The sequence below is a fragment of the Centropristis striata genome, chromosome 16 (genome assembly GCF_030273125.1).
Source record: "Centropristis striata isolate RG_2023a ecotype Rhode Island chromosome 16, C.striata_1.0, whole genome shotgun sequence".
In the NCBI taxonomy this organism is placed as follows: Eukaryota; Metazoa; Chordata; class Actinopteri; order Perciformes; family Serranidae; genus Centropristis; species Centropristis striata.
The window spans coordinates 10040329-10067443 of NC_081532.1; the positions used below are offsets into that span (position 1 = coordinate 10040329).

At 38.8% G+C, this 27115-nt stretch overlaps 1 protein-coding gene across 1 annotated transcript in view; it reads left to right on the forward strand.

The window, feature by feature from the left end:
* sptb (spectrin, beta, erythrocytic) overlaps positions 1-27115 on the forward strand; it is a 57369-nt gene that overhangs the window by 19976 nt on the left and 10278 nt on the right. The window contains exons 10-29 of the mRNA XM_059352565.1: positions 4245-4403; positions 5947-6249; positions 6328-6478; positions 7504-8374; positions 9310-9447; positions 10485-11244; positions 12249-12451; positions 14126-14216; positions 14649-14795; positions 15578-15844; positions 16737-16961; positions 17546-17635; positions 18553-18843; positions 19155-19285; positions 19528-19732; positions 22589-22812; positions 22994-23144; positions 24899-25143; positions 26231-26369; positions 26732-26816. Coding sequence (XP_059208548.1) covers positions 4245-4403; positions 5947-6249; positions 6328-6478; positions 7504-8374; positions 9310-9447; positions 10485-11244; positions 12249-12451; positions 14126-14216; positions 14649-14795; positions 15578-15844; positions 16737-16961; positions 17546-17635; positions 18553-18843; positions 19155-19285; positions 19528-19732; positions 22589-22812; positions 22994-23144; positions 24899-25143; positions 26231-26369; positions 26732-26816 — 4876 coding nt within the window. The remainder of the gene's footprint in view (positions 1-4244; positions 4404-5946; positions 6250-6327; positions 6479-7503; positions 8375-9309; positions 9448-10484; positions 11245-12248; positions 12452-14125; positions 14217-14648; positions 14796-15577; positions 15845-16736; positions 16962-17545; positions 17636-18552; positions 18844-19154; positions 19286-19527; positions 19733-22588; positions 22813-22993; positions 23145-24898; positions 25144-26230; positions 26370-26731; positions 26817-27115) is intronic.

Here is a 27115-nt window from a genome sequence, read left to right on the forward strand (position 1 = left end):
TCACTGACTTTGTCTCCTAATCACTGTTTTTATCTCCTAGTCCCTTTATTTGTCTTCTAGTCACTGACTTTGTCTCCTATTTCATTTGCCCAATGATTTTTTACTTATTGATTCATCTTTAGATCATTTTTCCTCATTGGTTCAAAGTTATTTTTATTTGATAGATTTGGTTTGTAGTAAGGTGAGGCATTCCAAACCCTTTTTAATAACCAACACATACAACAGACAACACTAAACTAAAAAAGAAATAACAAAAAATTACAAAGGAGATGGCTTCAGATAGTCAAAAAACAATATTTTCAGTTAATTATCATTTCATACAAAAAAGCAACTAATCCTCACACTTGACAAACTGAAAACAGGGAATATTTGGCATTTTTCCTCTAAAAAAGGGACATATTTGGTGAATCAATTATCTTCAGCCATAGTTTTGATAATGAAATAGTTGGCTTTCTCTTTTGGTCAGCCTTTAAATGTCTGTGGTTTAGAGCTCAGACAACCAGCTCAGTTAGATGGACAAATTAATTTAGCAGCCCCCAATCCTGAGACTAATTACAGTTTTTCTCAGTCGCTTTGGTACAATTCTCAAATCATCCTCGACATTTGCAAAACAGTAAGTGCATTTCTCAAAACAATTTGTACAAATAGCAAAACACCATGGATGACCAGCAAAAGCCACTCTCTTGCTCAAAATCCTTAGTTCATCTCTCAAAACTAAATATCCGTGTCAATGAACATGTCAGTGCATCAGAATGACAAGTCCTTGTGTCATTGTGTACGGATAAGACAGTCAAATTGCTTAGTCATGTTGTCAATATAACAGTGTACTCTGGAGGGATGTTCTGATGTAAACTATGGCTAAAGTTTTGATGACAATTATTGTAAATTGTAGGTTACACCTTAGTGTATGTGGAGTTTGAAAGAGACTGGACAAGATTCACATTTACGCTTTTATTTTTTTCCTGATAAAGAAAAGAAAAGACAGCACTGCATAGCACAAAGAAAAACAAAAACAAAAGTAGAAATGTAAACATAGGACAATCTCCTTAGGGAAAACTGTACATGCAGTGCCGTAATTACAGTGCAATCGTCCTACACCTCCTGACGTTCCTGTCTGTTGGGCCACAAATTCTCATCCACATCACAACGAATGTTTTCTCTTGCGATGCAGCGTGGAAAGAATCTTTTGGAGTGTCTTATCCAGCCTCTGCAGGCATCTGCTGTGATGTCATCACACGCTGCATCCATGGCAGCCAGAAGGGTCATCTGTGTATGTGGCTGGCGATCATATACTTTCCATCTCCATGCTGAGAAAAATTCCTCAATGGGATTAAGGAATGGGGAGTAGGGTGAGAGGAACTCCATCAGCATCCTGTTGTGGACCGCAAACCATTGCCTGATGATGTTGGAGCGATGGAAACTGACATTGTCCCAAACAATCACATACTTTGGCAGGTCATCTCCAGTCTGGCCCCTCTCTTCTTCAGGGATGAGATCCCTGTAGAGTGTGTCTAAAAAGGTGACAAGATGCTCTGTGTTGTATGGCCCAATAATGGAAATATGCGTTAGCACACCATTCTCAGAGATAGCAGCAGCCATGGTTATGTTCCCGCCCCGTTGGCCTGGCACATCAGCTGTAGCTCTGTGGCCGATGATATTTCGACCACACCTTCTGCGTTTAGTTAGGTTGAAGCCAGCCTCATCCATGTAGATGAAGCTGTGCGGAGGTTCACTTGCTTCCAGTTCCATTATACGCTACATCCAGAAGACACAAAGAGTTTAATGAATTACATGCATTTTCATTTTGGGCAACAGTTACATCAAATGTATACAGCACATATTGCATCTTCTTTTCTACAGCCATAGCAAATGTTCGGGTGTGAAAAGGGGCCCTCTGCCACCCCTGTGAAGCTGTCTTGCAGTCCTATGTGGAAGACATATAGTAATGCAAAACACAAAATTGAATAAGATAAAATGTCACTGTTTACATAAAGTATACTAAATGAATATTGTAAAATGCAAGTGGAATACTGTAATATTGTATGAAGCATTACAGAAAGTATACAGTATTACAGTACAGTGCCTATTGTTAGATTACATACCGGTTCTGTTGACGAAAAGTCTGAATGATTGAGGATACAGTTGTCCTCCCAACATTTGGCTGCACCCTTCAACCAGCCTCGGCCATTGTAAGCCCATGATTGACAACATGGTCTACAAGTGTGGCTCTTATTTAATCAGGAGCACGCATATGTCCTCGGCCTCTTCTGCCTCCTCCTCTATTTTGCCTCCCAAGTCCTCCGCCACGCAGCCTCACTCCTCTTCTTCTTCTTCTCGCTGGCTGTTGACCCCGTCCAATTCCTTGTCCGTCCATTTTCAGAAATTGTAACACTGTGTTGTGCTCCGGCTATATACGTATATACTTGCCAGTTGATTGATTCGTTTGAGAAAGTCAAGATTCACCTGGGAGCAATTTACCAATTCAGGACAGACTTAGAAAAAAAGTCTCATGGAAATGTATAGAAATATGCTTGACATGTTATGACAACGTGTTCAACCATTTTGCATGTAAAGACTTATGCTATGAACTAATGCCTAAATGTTGTGGGTGGTGAGACTATTCAACAGAGACCCATGATAATACATTTTGATCAACATGACATAAGCAATTGATAATGTAGGAAACAGAAGAGAATTGTACATAATCATTTGCATGGATGTACCAAAGCATTTGCAACTTGCTCAAAGAAATGAGAAACTGCTTTTTTGATGTGCACAAGTGACACAATGATGTGAAGATTGAACAGGTAGTTTTGAGAATTTCAGTTCTGATCTGAGAAATGTACCAAAGCGACTGAGAAAAACTGTAAAACACAGGTAAATTGAATTATACTGATATTACTATAGCACAGTAGAGTAAACTGACATCACTGCAGGAACAGGAAAATAAAGAAATGTGTGACTCAAAACAACACAAACAGTAAGTTTAGGACTTTGGTTTCCCTCTGATAAAGCACAAAATTAGAATTATCTTCACAGATATTGCAAGTAGATCTAAAACAATTAGCTGATGAGTCGATGGAAATAAAATTACAGGTAAAAAGGATTCAGGTAAATACTTTGCTATTAGGGTCTATTAAAGAAAAACAGTAATAGTAAAGATAAGAAGACTTGTAAAATATATTATATAATAACAATATTGGCAATGAAAAAACATCTAATAAAAAATAAATGAATAATACATTTAAATAGACATAAAATATAATTTAAAAAAAATACAATAATAACTGTATTTATATATACATTTTTAAAAACAGCAGCTTACAAAGTGCTTCGACAGAAAGCAGGTAATTACACAGAGAATGATGCTGTAAGGCTAAAAAACATTCTTACATTCAAAGAAAAACAATAAAAGACAGAGCAAGAACAATCAGAGTAAAAAAGTAAAAAGTGAAGAAGTAAAACAGAGTAGTAAATTAGAAAGCATTACACAAAAGCAAGTCTATAAATGTGGGTTTAAGAAGTGATTAAAAATAAGTTGCCGTTCTGACTGTTATGTTGTTAAAATACACTAATTACACAGTATACAGTATGTTTACTCAGTTTTGTCAACAAACATGAACCCTTGAACTTTAAACTTTATACCAACTAATTTGATCCCTCACTATGTCTCCTAGTCCCTGACTTTGCCTCCTAGTCCCTGACTTTGTCTCCTAGTCCCTGACTTTGTCTCCTAGTCGTCCACTTTGTCTCCTAGTCCCTGACTTTGTCTCCTAGTCCCTGACTTTGTCTCCTAGTCACTGACTTTGTCTCCTAGTCCTTGACTTTGTCTCCTAGTCACTGACTGTGTCTCCTAGTCCCAGACTTTGTATAGTCATTTATATAGTCACTGACTTTATTTCCTAGTCTCTGAATTTGGTCTCTGACTTTGTCTCCTAGTCCCTGACTTTGTCTCCTAGTCCCTGACTTTGTCTCCTAATCACTGACTTTGTTTGCTAGTCTCTGAATGTTGTCATTGACTTTGTCTCCTAGTCCCTGAATATATATATATATATATATATATATATATATATATTAATACCAACTAACTTCCGGCGTAGCTCTGTGGCTGACCTTGACCTTTAACGTCTTTGTATAAGTAGATGAAGCAAAAAAAAAACTAACTTGAAATAGAAAGTATCACATCAGTATTTACCTTCCAACTAGCAAAAAACAACAAACATCATGTCATCTTGTGTGTGCAGGCCTGGGAGCGCCTGGAGAGGGCGGAGCACGAGCGGGAGCGCGTCCTTAGAGACGAGCTGATCAGACAGGAGAAGCTGGAACAGATGGCGAGGAGATTCGACAGGAAGGCGGCCATGAGGGAGACCTGGCTCCTGGAGAACCAGAGACTCGTGGCTCAGGTAAAAAAACATCAACAACCAAACTATATGGATATTATATGATGTCATTATCTGATATTTCTCCGGTGTCTCTTTAAAAAAGGTCTTGAGCCCAATTAGTCTACCTAATTAGATTAAAGTTACACGTATAACAGTAGAGTTTTAGAATATTTGCTTTAATTAATTGACACAGCAGGTTGTTTGCACGGCTGATGAGAAGTAAACAGAAGCAGGTTGCCATGAAAAAAAGGGAAAAAATGACGCCAACTAAAGTGTCAGTTGCAAGTTGCAAACAAAAACTTTCTTTGTGCATAAATAAAATAAAAACAAGGAGGGGCAGAGGATTAATTAGTGAGAAATTTCTTGTCTGTTAACTATGGCGGAGTCTCAGGGCAACTGTGAGAAAAATAATAATAAAGAGAGTTTTTGAAAATGAAGTCATAATATCACCAAAAAACACAAATATATGGGATATGTCGTGAAAGTGCAGAAAGTTTTGAATATGAGTAGAAATCTAGCTGGAACACACAGGAGCTATTAAAATCCTGGTTCATAAATTAATATAATAATAATAATAATAAATAGATGTGCACTCCCTGCCACCTGTCTAGTTTTAAAAAAAAAATATATCAAACTATGATTTTTATCTTCCCACATTCTCCTCTCATTGTGTTCTGCAGCAGAAAGTGTTTTAACCTTGAAAAATTTCCCCCACATGAATGTAGTGATTCATTTGACTAAATATTTTTTGAACTGTAATTGTCTATCCCTAATCATCATTAGTATCTATTTCCATTTTTATTTTAGTTTTATCAACATTTTATTGCAGATGATTTTACTTTTTATTTTTTCAATCAAAATTTTACTATTTTCAACATCCTAAGTTTTGTTAAACGCTCGTAAAGCACTTTGTTGCACTTTGTGTGAAACATGCTGAATGAATGAATATATCCTTCTATTATATATGGCATATACCACTTATATATTTAAAGATATCCTATTTAACATGCTAAAATATATTTTCTCCAATGTGCAATATCTATAAAATGCAAAGTACTTTCAGGAAAACAAACAAACACAAAAAATATATTAATAATAAATGCCAAATAGCAGAAATGTATGCATATAATGTGTATAAAATGTATGTACATGTCTTATTTTATATATTCTTTATTCTGTTTTCCATATCTATGTGTCTGTATCTTGATCTGCTGTGACAACTACATTTCCCCACTGCGGGATAAATAAAGTCTAGTCTTATCTTATCTTATCTTATCTTATCTTATCTTATCTTATCTTATCTTATCTTATCTTATCTTATCTTATAAGACAGTAATATGCCTAGTTGTGCTGTGAATGCTAACATAACTTTTATTTGTTTATAATAAAACTCCACAGGTAAAAGTAACAGTACATTAGAGTTTTAATACTTCACTACCAGCAAAAGTGCATTAAAAATGTGTTTATTATAACTCCAACTTAATTACACTTTTTTCCTCCTCTCCTCTCCTCTCCTCTCCTCTCCTCTCCTCTCCTCTCCTCTCCTCTCCTCTCCTCTCCTCAGGATAACTTTGGTTACGACCTCCCAGCGGTGGAGGCAGCGAAGAAAAAGCACGATGCCATTGAGACGGACATCGCTGCGTATGAGGAACGTGTCCAAGCCTTGGTGAACATCTCCAAGGAGCTGGAGTCAGAGCGATACCATGACGCCAAACGCATCGATGTGCGGAAAGACAACGTGATGCGGCTGTGGGACTACCTGCAGGAGCTGCTGAAGGCTCGCAGGGCGCGTCTGGATAAGAACCTGACCCTGCAGAGGATCTTCCAGGAGATGCTGTACATCATCAGCTGGATGGATGACATGAAGGTACAGCACAGGAAGAAATATTCATCATCTAATAACATTGATTTTACGGATACTGAACTTATTCCTTCCTTTCTTTAGGCTCGACTTCTGTCTCCAGACTTTGGGAAACACCTGCTGGAAGTGGAAGACTTGTTGCAGAAACACGCTCTGTTGGAGAACGACATCGCTCTGCAGGCAGAGAGAGTGCAGAGCGCCAGTGCTGCTGCTCTCAAGTTCGCCAATGGAGACAGTAAGTGCAGTGGCTCATCATTCTACAATTCTACAATGTCATTTAGCAGACGTTCTTATCCAAAGCGACGTACAAATGAGAGTTAACGCAACACAATTAAGGATGAAGTCAAGAAACATAGCAAGAGTAAGTGCCGTGGGTTAAGTTTGAGTTCATTAGGATGCAAGTGCTTTTAGGTCACGTGAGTGGTCAGTGTGATACTTGTCGTAGTCGTCAGTGTAGAGTGAAGGTGTTCTGTAAAGAGTTGGTCTTCAGTCTCTTCTTAACGATTGAGAAGGACTCAGCAGAACGAATGGAGTTTGAAAGTTCGTTCCACAACCGGGGCTCTACAGAGGAGAAGAGTCTGGTTTGAGACACTGAGCCCTTCAGCGGTGAAGGAGCCAGACGTCTTTCACTCTGAGAGTGTAGTGGGCGGGAGGATTTGTGGACCTGAACAAAGGAGTTCAAAAAAGCAGGGGCCTGTTGCTATTTTGTAGACAGAGACAAGGCTTTGAATTTGATGCGGGCTGTGACCGGGAGCCAGTGCAGAGAGATTAGGAGCGGAGTGACATGTGCTCTCCTGGGCTGGTGCAGCCACGTTCTGGATCATTTGCAGAAGTTTGGTGGTGCAGCAGGAAGACCCGCTAGTAGAGAGCTGCAGTAGTCTAAACTGGGTATCACAAAGGCCTGAACCAGGAGTTGTGGTGATTGCGCGGTCAGATAGGGTCTGATCTTCCTGATGTTGTACAGGGCGAATTAACAAGATCTGGCAATTGAGGACACATGAACCTTGAAGGTCAGTTGGTCATCAGTCATGACACCCAAGTTTCGTGCAGAGCTTTTGGGCACAAGTTGCATGGATCCAAGCTCTTGATCCTGCTTTTGTTAGCGCTGAAATGGACTGCAGGCCATGAACCTTGTCCAGGGCTTGAAATTAAACCTGAATACTTTGTTTTTTGCCTGTCTTTCTTATTAGTATTTAAAGTCATTTAAAAAAGAAAATAAATATATAACAATGTCACATTGTCCTTCATTTTTTCCTGCAGGTTACAAGCCGTGTGATCCTCAGGTGATCCGCGACAGAGTGCAGCACCTGGACTTGTGCTACCAGGAGCTTTGTGCCCTGGCGGCCCAGCGGAGGGCTCGCTTGGAGCAGTCCCGCCTCTTCTGGAACTTCCTGTGGGAGACGGCTGAGCTGGAGAGCTGGATCAGAGAGAAGGAGCACATTTTCTCCTCCCTGGATTACGGCAAGGACCTGACGAGCGTGCTGGTGCTCCAGAGCAAACACAGCGCCTTCGAGGACGAGCTTGGGGCCCGCCGCGCCAACCTCGACCAAGTCCTGGCCGAAGGAGATAAGATGATCCAGGCCAAGCACTTCGGCTCCCCGAAGGTTCAAGAATGCATGGACGACATCAGGAGGCAGTGGCAGCAGCTGGAGGAGCTGGCTGCGTTCCGGAAGCAGAACCTCCAGGACACCCAGAGGTTCTTCCAGTTTCAGGGAGACGCTGATGACCTCAAGGCCTGGCTGCTGGACGCCAAGAGGCAGATGAGCAGTGACGACGTGGGCCATGATGAGTACACCACCCAGCGGCTCCTGAAGAAGCACAAGGACCTGAAGAACGAAACGATCAAGAACGGAGCGACCATAGACTCTCTGTCCAAACAGGCCAATGCACTGCCAGAGGAGCTACAAAACACCCCCGATATCCAGAGACGTCTGAAAGACATCAAGGACCTGTACATGGAGCTCATGTCTCTGGCCGACCTGAGACAGAAGAAGCTGGATGACGCTATGGCCCTGTACACCATCTTCAGCGAGACGGACGCCTGTGAGCTCTGGATGGGCCAGAAGGAGACGTGGTTGGTGGGTCTAGAGGTGCCGGAGAAGCTGGAGGACCTGGAAGTTGTACAGAACCGGTATGCAGAACAAATTATGTTGTACACTATAAAACCCAACTTGTTGTTTCAACTTAAATATTTGAGTGTCTATGCTGCAAAAGAATTTTATGTAAAGACAACAAAGACAATGGAGTTAACTTAAATGAATCTTGCTATTTGACTCAATATTTTAGGTTAAAATGACTTTTTGCACAAATCTTTGTTGTATTGAAAAAGAAAAATTAGTTATGGTAAGAAACAAGCAACATTAGGTTTTACAGTGTATGCATCCTAAATTATTTTGTCTAGAATTTGTAAATGTGGCATTGGTAGTTAGCTGATAGCTAACCAAATCAATGTTCAAAAACAGAAACAAAGCCTGATGCATGAAACTAGCTTACTTTATAAGTCAGGCTCATTTGAATTAGTCTGACTCATTTTCTTCAATTCTACAATGTAATTTAGCAGACGCTTTTATCCAAAGCGATGTACAATTTATAATAATAATAATAAAATAAATTGTACCTACATTACAGTGTAGTTGTTTGAGAAGATGTTTAGTGTTTGACTGTTTAAAAAAATGTTTAAAATTGAACATATTCACTTTGATGAGTGCCTGCTATCACAGAGATAAGGCAATTATGTAAAAAATAAATTTATGTCATAGAAGTTATTTGTTTCCTCAGTTTACAAACCAACTTGAGTAAAAACAGCTTTTCAGTTGATTAGGTTGCAAAAAGCAAATTCAACTCATTTCCCAGCAAGTGTCCAAAGGAACTGAGCTTGAACTTTAAATTTATTTTCTTTTAATTGATTTCTTTTATGGATCCAGATCAACAAAAAATGAGTCAGACCAAAATTAGCTTGACTGATTTGATAAACTCACTTTATGGAAGAAGCCCCAGGTCTTTATGCATCATGCATATTGTGCTGTTTTTATTTTAACTTTCTCTGTTCTTGTTTTTTTTTTTCAGGTTGAGCATTCTGGCTCAAGACATGGCCAATGTTCAGTCGAGAGTTGATGATGTCAACAAAGCCGTGAAACAGCTGGAGGACAGCAGACACCCGCGCACCAAGGAGGTCAAAGAATGTCAGACGAGACTGAATAAGAGGTGCTTAAAAATATTCTATATTTATGATACATGTCAGAGAGTTTACAGTTAATTTGTGCATCAGTATTTCTAATCAGTCATTTAGTGTAACAAATAACAAAAAGGGTTTATATTTTTCACTTTTGATAATGCTTTATTTTATAGCATTATTATTTCCTAATAATTATCAAGTGGAGGTCTGAAGAAGAAGTCTAATTTATCACTAATTAGAGAACAATTGGTCCAATTATTTTCTCTTAATTAAGCTCTTACAGTCAGTGCACAGCAGCTGGACGTGCAGTAATGTGACATTTTTGTACAGGATAGCACACAATTCAGCATGTATGGAGAATACAGTTTTAAATGATAATTTAATAAGAACTAATTTTATTAGTTTATCTGAGCTTGCTGTAAATGGAGTTCTTCCAAAGAAAACACAATTTTCCATATCATAAGTATGAATTTACTTTGTTCTTGTCAAAGTTTTAAATATATATTTGAGGTAGGGTATCAAACAAACTTTATGTAGAGACACGACAGGTGAATAGTGTAAATACTTGTAACTATTATATATAGAATAAAATATACATGAAGAAAACACAGTTAAAAGCCATAATAAATCATTTTGTGCCATGTTTTAGGAATAAAATGTTCTATAAATCAGGCTATGAATTATATTTATAAAAACCTTCATAATATAGATACTGAAGTGGGGATTTTTGCCGCAGAGTATGAGGAAAAAAACAACTTATTTTTAAACTTCTAAACATTTTAGGTCATAATAAAAATGAAATTTTAAATGAGGCCTTATCTAATGCAAAATTTGGGTGAATTAAGGAGAAATCTACAGGTGTAAATAGACAAAGTAAAGTAAAAACCTAAATGTGTATTTTAGATTTTTTTATTCTCCGCTAGTCCGAAAGAAGACATGTTTCAGAAGCAAAATACCCCCAAACCTCCAAAATCCAAAAAAGAAAATTGAGCTGTGCATTAACTTGTGTCCTACCTCAAGATGACAGTAAAGTGATGTAAGCGTTTAACGAATAATTGTCTTTCAGGTGGGAGGCCTTTAAGGCCATGGTGGAGGACAAGAAGAGGAAAGTGGATTCTGCCGTCAGTCTGAACAACTACGGGCTGGAGTGTGACGAGACGGAGACCTGGATGAAAGACAAGACGCGGGTGATCGAGTCCACTCAGGACCTGGGTAATGACCTTGCAGCAGTCATGACCATCCAGAGGAAACTGTTTGGCATGGAGAGAGATCTGGCCGCCATCGAGACCAAGCTCATCTTCCTGAGGAACGAGGCCGACCAGCTGGCTCAGGACCACCCAGAGAGCGCAAACGACATCTTGGCCCGCAGACGGGAGCTGGACGCAGCCTGGGACACGCTGAGAAAGACCCTGAAGGACAGAGAGGACTCTTTGGGCGAGGTCAGCAAGTTGCAGACCTTCCTCCAAGACATGGACGACTTCCAGTCCTGGCTTTTCAAGACCCAGAAGGCGGTGGCATCCGAGGACGTGCCCTCCACGCTGCCGGAGGCCGAGGAGCAGCTCAGCCTTCACGACGCCTTGCGTGAAGACATAAACAACCACGAGGAGGACTACCACCGCGTCAGGGACACCGGCGCCCAGGTCACCCAGGGACAGGAGGACGATCCTCAGTACCAGCAGCTGGCCCAGACGCTGAAGGGGCTGGACCGCGGCTGGGTGGAGCTGCAGAAGATGTGGGACAGCCGTAAGAACTTCCTGGACCAGGGTCTGGGCTTCCAGCAGTTCATGAGGGACAAGAAGGCTGTAGAGGCCATCCTCAACAACCAGGTACTCAACTGATGGTTGAAGTAATGAGATCTTTGACTTATTAAAACTACTAAGAGATGGGTAGAAAAGTACATTTAACCCTCTATGGTACGCATTATGATGCCAGTTAGGAAAAATGGAGTGTTTTTGTCTTAAAATAGACTAAATTAACATAATCTGAAGAAATTTGGAAGTGTTTTAACGGTGCACAAGTGAAAAAAAACATATTAATCAAAAAAACTAATTTAAAAAAAAGTTTTTAAAATTCATTTTAACATAATTTATTATTTTTTTAAATGTATCTTTTTGGGCTTTTTCATGCCTTTAATGGATAGGATAGCTGAAGATAGACAGGAAGCAGGGGGCAGAGAGAGGGGAATGACATGCAGTAAACGGCCGTCCGATGCGGGACTCGAACCGGGGCCAGCTGCAGTGAGGACTGTAGCCTCTACACATGGGGCGCCTGCGTAACCCACTACGCTACCGACCACCCCAACATAATTTATTTAATAAACATGTGTAAAAGATTCAGTAGCTTCAACAGGCTACAATATAAAACATTTTAAATTTAAAAACATTATAAAAGGAACTTTTTTGATTGGTTTCTCTTCTGAATGTTGCCTGTAGGCAACATTGTACCATTGAACCAACGACCCAATGGAATTAATGTCTTGAACAGTCCAAGTGTATGAAACTATCAAAAATGAAGGTTTACTCACCTATTAGTCGGAACAACATTGTACCATAGAGGGTAAAGTGTCATTTTGAGGTATCTACTATTTTATGCTTCTATCCCACTCTATTACTGTTGGAAATATTGTACTTTTCACTCCAGCTGTAGTTTCTTGTTATAAACACTCTTTTAGAGTCATTAGCCTCCACTGAGTCACGGTAAGCTTTTTAATGACGGGGTTAGAGATGCTCCAGGTATTTAAAAGATGTGGTATGGAGGAATGTAGCGTGGTCAGTTACCACACCGCCGTTTGGGTGTCTCAAGTCTTTTTCTTTCTTTGTATTGTTTACAGGAGTATACCTTGGCCCACATAGACAAGCCCGACACCTTGGCTGGAGCAGAGAAAGCTTTGAAGAAGCATGAGGACTTTGTGAGCACCATGGAGGCCAATGAGGACAAAATAGACGGCGCTCTGCAGGGCGGCCAGCGGCTGGTGGACAGCAACAACCTGTACGCTGGGAAAGTGCAGGACAAAATGGACTCGATCAAAGACAGGTCAGTCTTATGGGTTTCAGTCAGTATGATTCCAAGGACGTGTTTTCCAAAGAGCTGTTGAATACCAGAACATTATTATGATATTTTACTATTCTTTCAAGCACATTTGGTATTGATCATGAACAGATAAACAGAGAAAATCTAAAATGACAACATCATGAATCATTATTAGATAAACAAAACAAATACAGATTATAATTAATTTCTCAGTGTTGGTTTGAAATAAATGATCACAAAGAAACATAAACATAATTAAGAATAAACATCATTAAACAGATATTTCTGTCATTTTGCATCACAAATTTTTGCATCTTTCAAATATAATAATTTTGAACATATTACTACTTTCGTTTGATTAATTGTAGCAAAAATGTAGTTCCACATTGAAAAGTTCAGACAATAAATACCCATGAAAAGTGATTTTAAACAAAATCAGTGATTTATTTTTGTTTTTTGCACTTTTCACAAATGCAACAAGACGGTAACAGTATTAAAAGTATTTGAGAGCCTAATTAGCCTAATTTTTACCAGCTACAACATAAAATATGATATAATACCACACTGACAGGGTCATTCTGCTGCCCAAATACATTTATATTTCTAAAAACACTCTGCTGCCTATGTAAGATGTCTGATGCAAGAGTTTTACTTGTAGTGGAGTAATTTTACCTTGAAGTACTGCTTTCACTTAAGTAAAAATCATGACTACTTTTTCCAACCACTCCAGGTATTTAAGTTAATACTTTAAGGTATTTTCTAAGAAGAGGATTACTTTATTAATCCCACAATGGGGAAATTCAACCTTTGCATTTAACCCATCCTTTTTTACACACAAGTGAACACACCATACAAGGAGCAGTGGGCAGCACATTACTGCGCTGTAAGGTGCCTTGCTCAAGGGCACTTCAGTCCTAGACCTGTCAGTACCGGGATTCGAACCAGCGACTCTCCAGTTACAAGCCTGATTCCTTGCCTCTGTGAGGCTTCGTTTCTGAAGTCATAACCAAAATCATTATCAAGAAAACCATGGAAAATGGCTAGATATCAGCTCTTAAATTAAACTCTTATCAGCAATTTTTGTTGTTAGCATTATATTTGTCCAGACAAATGTACCTTTAGTTGTACCAGGCATTAAAATGAACAAGAAATTGAAGAAAACAAGGTTGGTCTAATCATTTTTTCCATGACTGTTGTATCTATTCTTAACTAGCTTCTGTGACTTTATGTCTTCATTTAAGCCTAAAATTTCACTCATAGCACTTTGATAAGTTTGTTGCAGGATCTTATGTGGAAAAATAGTAATCTTCACAGTTTCACCTGGCTCATCAGTGAAGCAGCTTTTTTATCACTGTATCATTATTGTCAACAGTAGAGAGGGCATGGGAGCTTGTCCCATTAACTCCCACAATTCAGCTTGGTAGACAGGCGCCCGCAATAATGGATATTGATCTTTAAGTGAGAGCTGTTCTTCATTGCGCAGCAGAGAAACAGATGACTGTTTTGGGTTACTGTGTCAGGTATTTTTCTGTGTGCAGGAGGAGCTCATAATGATTTGCCCTCTCTGGGTCGTTCTCCTGTTATGTCACAGTCAGAGGAGTTAATTTAAAAGGTATAAAGATATACTCAAGTCTGGAGTTGTATTTTTTGATGTTCTTTCTTGTGTTTGACCTTCAGGCATAACAAGAATCAGAGGAGAGCCCAGGAGGTGTCAGAGAAGCTCAGAGACAACCGCGACCTGCAGCACTTCCTGCAAAACACTCAGGATGTGAGTTCACCATCAGTTTACTGTTCGTGTAATCACTCGGTAACATCAATTAGTGCATTAATTATTAACTTAATTATTCCTTCACTGAGTCTTGGCACCAGTGTTGATTATTGTAGTCAATTTGCAGAACACACTCTGCGTTGTTTATAATAACACAGTGATATTTGATTAGACTTTTTTTTTTTGACTGAATTTATATCTTCCCTGTTTGGAATAGAGGTCCCATTTGGCTAATTGGTAAATGCTGTTTTCCAAAGATAAAGAAGCAAATCCTGCTCAAAGAAAGTCACCTCTGCATAAATTTAAAATGCTGACGTTTTCTTGACTTTCACAAGTTTTTTTTTTAACGGTGCGTGCTTGAATCTCAGTTGTTGATTTGAATCTCTTTGTCTTTGCTAATCCCTGATACTCTTCCTCCTCTCTGTGCTCCAGCTGACTCTGTGGATCAATGAGAAGATGCTGACAGCTCAGGACACGTCGTACGATGAGGCCAGGAACCTCCACAGCAAATGGCTGAAACATCAGGCCTTCATGGCCGAGCTCGCCGCCAACAAGGACTGGCTCAACAAAGTAGACCAGGTTGGTGACGCTGTGGATGACAGACAAGAGAAAATACACATTTCTCTCTTACCTGCAGTGCAATTTATCAATCGTATCTACATTGTTTTGGTGTGAGTTGTTGAGTGTTGGAGATATATTTAAGAGACTTTTCTATACTCAACATCTCCAACAAACTTGCACCAAAATAATCCTGATTTATAAATAGCACTACAGTTTATTTGGGGGTGAACTGTCCCTTTAAGGATTTTATTATCTTTGTTTTATAAAGCTCAACTCAGTTCAGCTTTATTTATATAGCACCTTTCATACAAAAATGCAGCCCAAGTTCCTCAGGTTGCAAAACTGAAACAACACAGAAAATATTAAAAATAAAATAAAAATAAAAGAAAGCAATAAAATCTTAACATCTTAAAATATTTAAAATAAAATAAAATAAGAAAACAAATAAAAGAAAAAAAATGCAAGGGAAAAAAATAATGATTAAAACTATAAAACCTACAACATTACTTTTTTACTATAAATGAGAAAAATAGGTATTTTTTTAGTTATTATTGAATTTACCATATTTACACATTATTATTTAAAGACTTAAAAGTATAAGATTAAAAGCACAATACTTAGACAGAGAATGCTGTTGTGAATATTTACTTGTCCTTCCTTCTAATAGCAGCTACAGATAAAATATGATATTTCATTCTGCATTCTCAAGTTGACTTTGGTAACAACTTCTTCTTCTTCTTCTTCTTCTTCTTCTTCTTCTTCTTCTTCTTCTTCTCCTCTCTGTGTTTCTGTGTTTGCAGGAAGGTCAGGAGCTCATGGAGTCCAAGCCTGAGTTTGAGCCCATCGTGAAGGAGCGTCTGGCCAAACTGCACGAGCTGTGGGACAAGCTGGAGTCCACGACCCAGGAGAAAGCCCGGCTGCTGTTTGATGCCAACCGCTCGGAGCTGTTCGACCAGAGCCTGACTGACATGAGGAAGTGGCTCGGAGGCCTCCAGCAGCAGCTGCAGAGCGGAGACGAGGACGTCAAAGACCTGACCAAAGCCAACATCTTGCTCAAGAAGCATCAGGTCTGTGTCTCTGGAGCAGAAGTGTAGTATAGACTTCAGTTTGCATGCTTATTGTGTCTGCAATCATGTGTAGTTAAATCTCACCATGGCAGTGATCACATTATAGTTTTAGCTTTAGATTATGTGCTTTCTCAGGATTAAGTTTGAGTGAGTGAGCACCTGTGTCGGCTCTGTTTTTGTGTTTACTGTTGGCATCGAAACGCAACAAGCAAACATTTTATGTGAGAAAAGCACTGTATTTTTGGAAAGAACAAGTAGAACACCATAAGCCGTCTAAATTATGTTACAGTCGATTTGCATTGGTGAAAGTTTCATGAAATCAGTGGCTGAGCTCAGTTTCACACATATTCACACATTTCTCCCAGATTCAGTTGGTTGGTTTCTGCTCTGTGTTCTTTGTTTCGATCTGACAGAACCGAGGTGTTTTATGATCATACACCTACTGAGCAAATGTGTCTGTGCATGTGCTGTACTTCAACGATATTATGCCATTTGCCCACGTGATTTATCCTGAGACTTTTAACCTTAATCCTTAATCTACACTCTCTGTGTCTCTGCAACACCATTTAAAAAAAAAAAGTTGGAACGCTGTTTAAAACGTCAATAAAAACTGAATGCACCAAATTCAGAAATCGAAGTGTATATTTACAAAAATAAAAGTTTGATCAGTTTTAACACAATATGTGCTGCAAGTAGAACACCATAAGCCGTCTAAATTACATTACAGCCGATTTGCATTGGTGAAAGTTTCATGAAATCAGTGGCTAAACTCAGTTTCACACATAGACTGCAAGACAAACTAACTTTTCTCAGGTTTACCCTCCACTTCATCCTGATTAGGCTCTTGAAAGGCTATTCATCTTTTATCTCTAATCGTATCCTACTGTGCCAGATGACAGAGAATCAGGTGCGTGACCGGGCGCGGGAGCTGGAGGAGCTCCAGGAGGCCGTCAGGAAGCACGGCGGAGGCAGGGAGGACCAGCCGGAGCTGGAGGCTGAGCAGCAGGCCCTGCAGAGGGACTTCCAGCAGCTCCTCACACCACTGGCCCAGCGCAAGGGCAAGCTGGAGGCCGCCAAGGCTGTCCATCAGTTCTACAGAGACCTGGCCGACGAGCTTGTAAGCATGGATCCAATTTCAGTGCAAAAATTAAAGTGTTGCAACTCCCTGCTCTGGCAAAAATGATTGATGGCACAAAATTTGAATAAAGGATGTCAGATTTTAAGGGAGCTGGATTAATGTTGGCTTTTGAATGACAGCGTGATAACACCTTTTGGGAAATATTAAAGTCTGAGCTTCAGAAGGTGTTTTTTCCAGCCCGAAATGATAACTTATTAATTTGGAAATGAAGTTTTCAATTATAGTATGTACACTTTGTATGCAAGACGGCAAGACCACCAGCTCCCTCCATGAAATTGATTCTGCAGGTGAATCTGGGTAAAAAAGCTTTAATCCCTTATTGGTTTCACCGCCTAAATCCACTTTAGTCAGGTGGAGGAGACAGTTTAAAAAAGGATTTTTACTGTTTGAGATGTTGGAGACATTTTATAAAGGGCAAAAATCACTATAACTATTACTATTTTGATACTCTGTGTACATCTGTGATCTGTAAATCTGTTTCTCAACAGAAACCAGTCCATATTTTCTCTTTTAATTGTCATAATCCTCTTTTTCTTCTTCTCCTCTTCCCCTCTCTCTCTTAGCTCTGGATTGAGGAGAGGATGCCTCTGGCAATGTCACAGGAGCACGGCCACAATCTTCAGACTGTGCAAATGCTGCTGAAGAAGAACCAGGTGAGGGATTTGTCTGTAGGAAAAGAGTTGTGGGTAGCTGTGCTGGGATTGACTGACTACTCGTGAATTCTTACTTTAAAAAATTTCTTTCTTTGTCGATAAATCTGACATTATTTTCTTGATTAATTATTCTGATAAAGGTCTGTAAAACGTCAGAAATAGTGAAAAATGCCCCTCTTTGTTTTCCAAGAGCCCAATGTGACTTCTACTCATGACTAATCAGTTCTGACTCTTGGGACATGCATCTGTATGATGTCCTGAGAACGCAGGTCATATTGGCTGAGGTTTCTGTAGGCAGAAGTCCCAGAGCTTCTGATTGGCTTACTCTGATATTTTGACCCTAACTTTACCAGTCTCACTCCTCATACCTAAACTTAACCACTTCACCCATTTCAGTGGACACGGTCTTGCAACTACCTTAAATGACTGCACTGGCACTGTAACAGCACTTTCTGCCTATATATAGTAAAGTTGTGACATCACAACCTTCCAGAAATCCCAACGGCTTGTTTAAAGGGACAGTTTCTCAAAATGGGCTGTATGCGTTTCTCTGTGGATTGAGCATTTTGATACTTTAACATGATTATAGAGCACCCAGACTTGCTTTATAATAAAAAAGACATAGAAATCTCACTTCTTACAATATGGGACCGTCCCTCATTTATCAATGTAGTTTAATATTAAGATTTTTCACTGTGCATTGTGATATACTTTGCAGTGGCATTGAAGAAGTATCCACTAGAAAAGAAAAGAAAACCTATCCTCAAAGTTTGTTTTTGTTTCCATTTATATCATAAAAGAGTACATGATTGATGTGTGAACTTCTTTTTCAGAAGCAGTTGCAGAGGGAGTTTAGAGCCACTTTGTAGTGATGCGATGCTTCACACTCACTCACTTCCTCCTCTTCTTTCCCTCAGACGTTGCAGAGGGAGATCGAGGGCCACCAGCCTCGCATCGATGAGGTGCTAGAGCGAGGACGGAGGATGGCGGCGGCCGCCAGCGCTGAGCGCAGACCGGAGGCAGAGCAAATCACCGACCAGCTGAAGGAGCTGGAGGAGGCGTGGGCCCGGCTGCAGGACGAGATGGCCAAGCGCAGGGAGAGGCTGAGCGGCTCCAGCTTGGCCCAGCATTACTACAACGACGCGGATGAAGCCGAGGCGTGGATCGGGGAGCAGGAGCTTTACATGATTGCGGATGAAAAGGCCAAGGTGAGGAGTAGAGCGTGTGACAGAGGAGGATTGATTAACCACTGCAGATGTCTGAAACAGATCTTATTATTCAAATCAAAACCAAGCATATCATGTTGTGCAAATAACAAGTGGCACATGCATTAACATGATTACATGCTTCAGGTTTTCTTCAATTAAGTTGGCAGGCTTTTAAAAAGTGGCACCTTCTATTCAGAGCTCATTTGGAGAATTTTATATTTTCTTTGAAGTGCAGTTTCCGCTCTCATTTTTTGCATAATTTCATAGCTGTTTCTTTACTGCCTCCTCCACCTCCTCTTCCATCTCTCCAGGATGAGCAGAGTGCCATGCTGATGCTAAAGCGCCACATGATCCTTAAAGAAGCCGTGGACGACCACGCCGACTCCATTCAGAACCTGTCTGACCGTGCACAAAAAATGTTTGCGGAGGACCATCCTGATGGGTTTGTGCTACAATCATTTGATGTAAACACTGAAAAAATGTCATCTGAGGATGCTAATTCACTCATGTTGTCCCAGTCCGCTGTGGTTTAGACTGATAAGAGGAACAAGCATGTAAAGTGTATCCAAATCACAAGCCTCATCTAGAGTAAACCCAAATCCAATCTCTTTGCCATTTTCTCATTTTCTCAGTCCTCCCTGCATCTCATTCTCTTTCCATCCTCTCCCTTTACTTTGTCTGCAGTGAGAAGATCATCAGGCGACAGGGCCAGGTGGATAAACAGTACGCGGGGCTGAGGGAGCTGGCGGAGGACCGCAGGAAGAAGCTGGACCACACGTACCACCACTTCCTGCTGAGCCGAGAGGTTCAGGACCTGGAGCAGTGGATCGCAGAGAGAGATGTGGTGGCCTCCTCTCAGGAGATGGGCCAGGACTTGGACCACGTCACGGTATTATTCACACAAAAAACTGCGTTCATACGAGGGCGGTCACAATATCAGACTTTCACTACAAAATTATCCTAGCTAAAGCTATTTGACTTCAACTACTGGAAATGGACTTTCCATGATATTCCAATTTATTGAGATGCACCTGTAATATGATATTTTAGGTACAATATACCAGTTTAAACAGATGGGTTTAGAGCAGTGAAAGAAGTCAATGTTCTGGAGGTCAGTGGGGAGGGAGATCCAGAGGCGTGGAGCAGATCGGCTGAAGGCTCAGGACCCCGTGGTGGTCTGACGGGTCGGTGGGACATTAAGGTGGATGGATGAGGAGGACCTGAGGGAGCGAGTGGGAGTGTTGACTTGCAGGAGTTCAGTCAGGTACTGAAGAGCGAGGTGGTGGATGGCCTCCAAAGTGATAAGCAGGATTTTGTAGTCTGTGCGGTATTTGACAGGAAGCCAGTGAAGTTTCTCTAGTAGCGGAGTGATGTGACGGGTGGAAGGAGGTCTGGGAGGAGGGCTGCAGCATTCTCAACCAGTTGGAGTTTGTGGATGGATTATTGAGGCAGACCAAAGAGCAGGGAGTTGCAAATCGAGGCTAGATGCGACCAGAGAATGAACCAGGACAGCAATTCTATAGAAAATCTGTTAAAAAAAAAAATGCCTTCAGTTCAATAAATAAATCTTTAACTTTGAGTGCACTATGAATTATTGTGCACTCAAAATATGAGTGTAGGAAGATGAAGAGAGTCTGTAACCATAACTGTACAAAAGTGAACAAAAAGAACAACTACATGTGATGGGTTGTGGGATTAAATCATTTAAGAGGCGTTTGATTATTTAAATGAATTTATCATTTGTGTATTTTTAACATGATATCAATATTTAATTTTCTAAATACCGCAGTTAGCATTATTACTGGTATATTATGACCAGGGGTGGAAAAAGTATTCAGATCCTTTACTTATACCACACTGCAGAATTACTCCACTAGAGTAAAAGTACTGAAGTAAAAGTACAAAAGTACCAGCATCAAAATCTAATTAAAGTATCAAAAGTAAAAGTACCTGTTATGCAGAAAGAACAGATTGTTTTATATTATCTCAATATATTATTACATTGTTTGTATTGATGCTTTTATGTAATCAATGTTTTGTTATTTGTAAAGACAGGGCTCATTTAATTACTTAATGTAATTTTATAAGATTTAATTAAAATAAAAAGAGTCTAATCCCTTTAAACTGATCATATATTTTATGTTAGATGTTGATGTGAAAAGTAAGTAAAAAGTACAATATTTGCCTAAAATGTAGTGGAGTAGAAGCAAAAAGTTACATAAAATGGAAATACTTAAGCACGATAATTGAGTAAATGTACTTAGTTACTTTACTCCCTTTGTGAAAAACATTCGGAAAAAATGATGAACCTTACAGCACATACAGAAAGAGAAACTGAGAGAGATCCTAGTGGCCACAAAATTTAATTGTCTATGACTTTGCCCAACACGCAAGAAACTTTAGGGCTCATGTTTCAACAAAATCTGCTCTAATCATCTCAAAAACATAAAAAAGTGCAACCATTTCTTTGTCACAGTGACACAGGAAGATAGATGCTTCTATATAAATAATCCTTTTATCTATTTAACTTTTTTATTTTTTCATTTTTTAACAGTGTTATTACTTTTGTGCATTAATCTAATCTAAACTGTTTTGTTGTTGACATTTGTCTTATCTGCTTTTTGAAGCAATTTTTTATTCGCACCAACCTGTATGAAAGGTGCTCAGATACACATTAAGCTGCATGTGGTAATTTTTTTTATGTGGCAACTCATTTTATCTTTGGAGCTGTTTTAGATAAGACAGTGCCTAGAATTACAAGGGAACTGGAAAATAAAAACTAAGGAGCAAATGATAGAAATGTCTCATAAAAGTCAAGATAATCTAATTTCTTATAATTATGATATAATATATTATATATTTAGTCTTTATATTTTGCTTCATACTTTTGCTTCTTTTGATGTAAAATAATCATGGACCATCTGTTTTGATGAACACATGATATGAACTCACAACCTGCACATTGTCCTGTGCAGTTGTAAAAGAAATTGCAATCTCAACTTCCAATCAAAAAAAATACTTGTTTTAATTCTGTTGTTACCTGTTTGTTTAATAACTTAAGGTCAAGGGACACACACACACACACACACACACACACACACACACACACACACGCGCCTAAAGGAATATAATAACAATACCACTACATAAAATAAAACAAATTAGAATTAGAAAATTAGAAGAAAGAAAAATTAAAATGAACAAAAAATAATAACAATAATAGAAAACAGAGAACTTCCTGTAGTGTTTATTGTTGTATCAAAAAGTGCAATAAAGGACAAAACTTAGGTTCAAATACACACATACAATGTAGGGATATATCTACACATAAACACATATACATCACATATACAGTATTAATACACTCACATATGCACATACATATCTATATCAACACTTATATATAAAAGTATTTGTTCATTTAAACAACAAATTAATAAATAATGAATTTGCAACATAAATTTCCAACATAAATTGACACGAAAGTATCCCAGCTACATATAAAAATACACTTTTGCTATTTTATGTTCCACTAATATGCCCAAATAATAATAATTATAATTATATATTTTTTTGACTTAGTTTTCACCAGATGGCAAGGTAGAAAAATATCAAGTAAACAAATTTAATAAATACTAAATTAAATATTTATTGGTGTTTGCATGCATTTGTGCTTATAATAGAATAAATACAATTTCAAACATATAACTATTTTTTTTTTTTTAAATGTGTGTTTTCCTTTCAGCTTCTGAGGGATAAGTTCCGTGAGTTTGCCCGGGAGACGGGGATGGCGGGTCAGGAGCGAGTGGACATGGTCAACGAGACAATAGACGAGCTGATCGAAGCGGGACACACGGAGGCGGCCGCCATGGCCGAGTGGAAGGACACCATCAATGAGAGCTGGGCTGATCTGCTGGAGCTCATCGACACCCGCGCTCAGCTCCTCACTACATCCTACGAACTGCTCAAGTAAGGAAGACAGAATTGATGCACCAGAAACTGGAACAGTTATCTTGATCGATGCCGTTTAGATTTCTCGTCTAATCCTCTAAAGCAACCCGGATAAATTGATTGTTTACGTAGGATGACAAATGTGATGATAATACACACAGAGCTAAAGAGACTGAGAGATCAATGTCTTGTTTTTAAGGTACTTTGATGATGGGAAGGAGCTTGTGGCTCAGATCCACGAGAAGCAGAAAGAGCTGCCCGATGACGTGGGAGAGGACTTCAGCAAAGCCGAGTCCTTCCACAGAATGCACGCCGCCTTTGAGAGAGACATCACCGCTCTAGGCAAACAGGTACAACACAGGGGATCAGCCCTCTGACTCTGAGGGAACACAGCAGGCAGCGGCCGAGAGGCAAACTTTGATGATTCATATCTAGAGGGAGGAGCGAGAGCTGCAATGTTTGGGCAACTGTGAAAAGTTTTCTCAGAGGGTGAAAAAACCCCATAAACTATGGTCCAGCGAGGGGATTCTGCTTTGTATCAGTCCCTCAATCCCACTGCTCTGGGATGAACAACCAGTTCATTTATTGATTTTGCTTTTGAACTTTTTATTTAATTTTTAATTTTTAACAGAACAGGATATTCCCTGACAGAGGACCTCACAATATAAAATGAAAAAAATAAATAAAAATGCTAATATACTAAAAATGATTAAAAAAGAATGCATTATTATTATTATTATTATTATAAAAAATAATAATAATAATAATAATGGAGATAATAAAGAATATAATAATAATATATATATATATATATATATATATATATATATATATATATATATATATATAGATAGATATATAGATATAGATATATAGATATATATAGATATATATAAAAAATGAATAAGTCCAGAAATAACAGATATTTACGTTGCAGCAGAGCAGGGTCAGTTACAGGTGAACATAACAATGTAATGTTTGGTTCTACTGCATTTTAATATCACGTTTTGTAACAACAACCCACCTCCCTTGGTTAAACAGCTGCAGAGTAAAATAAGTCCACCATTGTGTAAAAGTGCCTGTTTTCAGTTGTAGACCTGCAGTAATTTGTTCCACTGTGTAAACCTGTATCACTCTCTGCTGAGTTATAGTTGGTGGTTTTGCATTCTTCCAGTTCACAGCTATCATTTCATTTTCTTGGCGATCAATAAAAGTACCTGCAGAACACACCTCTGATCTGTGCCATATATATCTTTAGGTATAGATCCTAACAAAAATAATGGATCTAAGGGGACATTCACTTTTACAATCAGTTTCTTCTCTAACTTTTCCTGAATTACTGGGTAATCCCAAAAGATGTATGTGGTCTCCCGTTTTTCCAGTTTCTCTAACATTATATCACAGAAGGTCTCAGATATAAGGGTGAATATTGATTTTTTTAATGACAGCTTGTGTGCAGGTCTTCCCATGTGTTATCTTCAAGAACAGCCAATTTATGAAACTAAGATTTATAAAAATAAAGGTTTCGGAATTATTATTTTTATATCAACAATGAGTCATAATAGTATATGTAATGTACTCTATCCTTGCTAATACATATACATATACATACAGTCATGGAAAAAAGAATTAGACCACCCTTTTTCTTCAATATCTTGTTCATTTTGATGCCTGGTACAACCAAAGTTACATGTGTTTGGACAAATATAATGATAACAAAAATAGCTCATAAGAGTTTCATTTAAGAGCTGATATCTCACCATTTTCCATGGTTTTCTTGATAAAAAACAAAATAATCACCAAGAAAACCATGGAAAATGGCTAGATATCAGCTCTTAAATTAAACTCTTATGAGCTATTTTTGTTGTTATCATTATATTTGTCCAAACAAATGCACCTTTAGTTGTACCAGGCATTAAAATGAACAAGAAATTGAAGAAAACAAAGATGGTCTAATCATTTTTCCATGAATGTGTAACAGGTCAAACATCCATGTAAAGTAACAAAAAGAAAATAGATAAGGAAAAAAATTTTTTTTAATGGACGGAGACTTTAGTTTAATAATTCACTTCAATAAACTGACTCATGGTTCTTCTTTCTCCAGGTTCAACAGTTCCAGGAGACCGCTGCACGGCTTCATGCCCAGTATGCAGGGGGCCAGGCGGAGGCCATCCAGGCCTCAGAGCGGGAGGTGGTGGAGGCGTGGAAGGGCCTGCTGGACGCCTGCGACGGCCGCAGAGCGCAGCTGGTGGACACGGCTGAGAAGTTCCGCTTTTTCACCATGGTGCGGGACCTGATGGCCTGGATGGAGAGCACCATCCAGCAGATAGAGACTCAGGAGAAACCCAGGTGAGCTCGCCTTGGACAACAAATTCATTAAGACACTTGGAAAAAAGATCCTGAAACCTTTCCCTTTTAATATTTGGTTTTCACTTTTTATTTGGTTTTAAAAATTAGTTTTTTTGTGGGTAAAGACAGATGGTTTTACATTATTTAGATAAACAATTAATCTTAAAAAAAATATATATATACTTTATTTTTAATGCAAGGCTGAAACAGAGGAATGATAATATACTAAATACACGGTCGGCCCTAAAGTTGGAATAAAATGGTTGTGACAATGTGATTTATTATTGACAGATAAAGTGTATATCTTTTTCAAAACTTTATTAATCAATAAAACATACATTCACAATAAAAATTAAACCACAATTGTGTCTGAAAACAAAATAATTTCAATTTTATAGGCGACCGATTACTAAGTAATAAGACAAATGCTCAAATGAATGAAAGCTAAAAGTATCAAATTGTTAACACTGTTATATTTTTTCTAAAGAGACACTTGAAACCTTGCCCTTGAGTATTTGAGTTTTCTTTGTAACCAATTTATGAATTTCAATACTCAATAAAAATAATTTGTGGACTTGAACGTCCTCAACTCAACAAGGTTATAAAACATAATAAAATAAAATAAACTATTTTACATTATTATATACTATATAACTATTGTGATCGTACCATGAGATCTTTTTCACCGTGGCTTTTGTTCTCACTCATCGTTCTGTAGTTGGTCCCATTGAGCCCAATTTGATTTGTTTGTGTTAACCCGATTTGACATGAAGCTCATATTAACTTTAATGAAAAATATTCAGGTTATTAATGTCAGCAAGTGTTTTTTTATTGTTACATTCCAGGAAAGATCACCCTGAAAATCAATTTTCCCACAAGCAGAAAATTAATTTTGGATTTTTAGTGGCTCTATATTACTATTAGAGTTTATTGAATGCGATTGCAGTATCTTTGTCTTAAATAAAGCACACTGTTAACTTTCCACTGCCTGGTTATTACTGCTGCTGTTCCTGTCCCTGCCAACAGAGGTAGATAAACTTCATGCATTACCTGTTATCACTTCATATCTATCCCTCCTCTGCATCAGGGACGTCTCATCCGTGGAGCTCCTGCAGAAGTACCACCAGGGGATCCGCTCTGAAATCGAGGCCCGGGGAGCAAAATTCACCGACTGCATAGACCTCGGCAAGGCCCTGCTGACACGCAAGCACCGAGACTCTGCTGAGGTAGGCCTTCACCAGCAAAGACAGCTTCTTTTCATCCTCAGCTGGGCCTCAAATTGCTGCTTTCATTAGATTTAATTACTTTTCTGGGAGTGATTGTTCTTGTCTGGCACAATGGAACCAATTGGATTGCCACGAAAGAAAAATTTCCACTCATCTTACACTCATCAGGGAGACTATAAAGCAAACACTAATTAGAAATGGAAAAGCCAAAAGAATTTAAATGAGCAATTGACCCCGGCCTGAATTTAACGTGCGGTTAATTACCTCACAATGCTAATTCTTAGAGGGTAATAGCCAGTCTCGGGGCTGAGTTGTTTAATAACGCTGATATGTAACTGCGACTGTATAACTGCTTGTGTCAGATCAAAGAGAAGCTGGTGCAGCTGATGGAGAAAAGGAAGGAGATGATGTTCAAGTGGGACGACAGATGGGACTGGCTCAGACTCTGTGAGTAAAACCACACCAACCTGTATATACATTATTCCTACAGATCTTCACTTAACTGCCAAAGGCCAAAAGACTAACTGATGTTCTGAAAGCTCATACATGTACAAACCTTGCACATGAAAAAGCACCTTCAGCTTTTGTTCATCAAAGCACTCAAACTCTAATAAGCATAAAACTAAAGACAAAAACGAAGACATTTTATGATAGTGTTTCTGTACGTTTCTCTAACTAAACTTTGGAATTATATATTTATTTGTTTTCAATTATTGAGTGTGCTTCACCGGGCTTAATCCTAGATT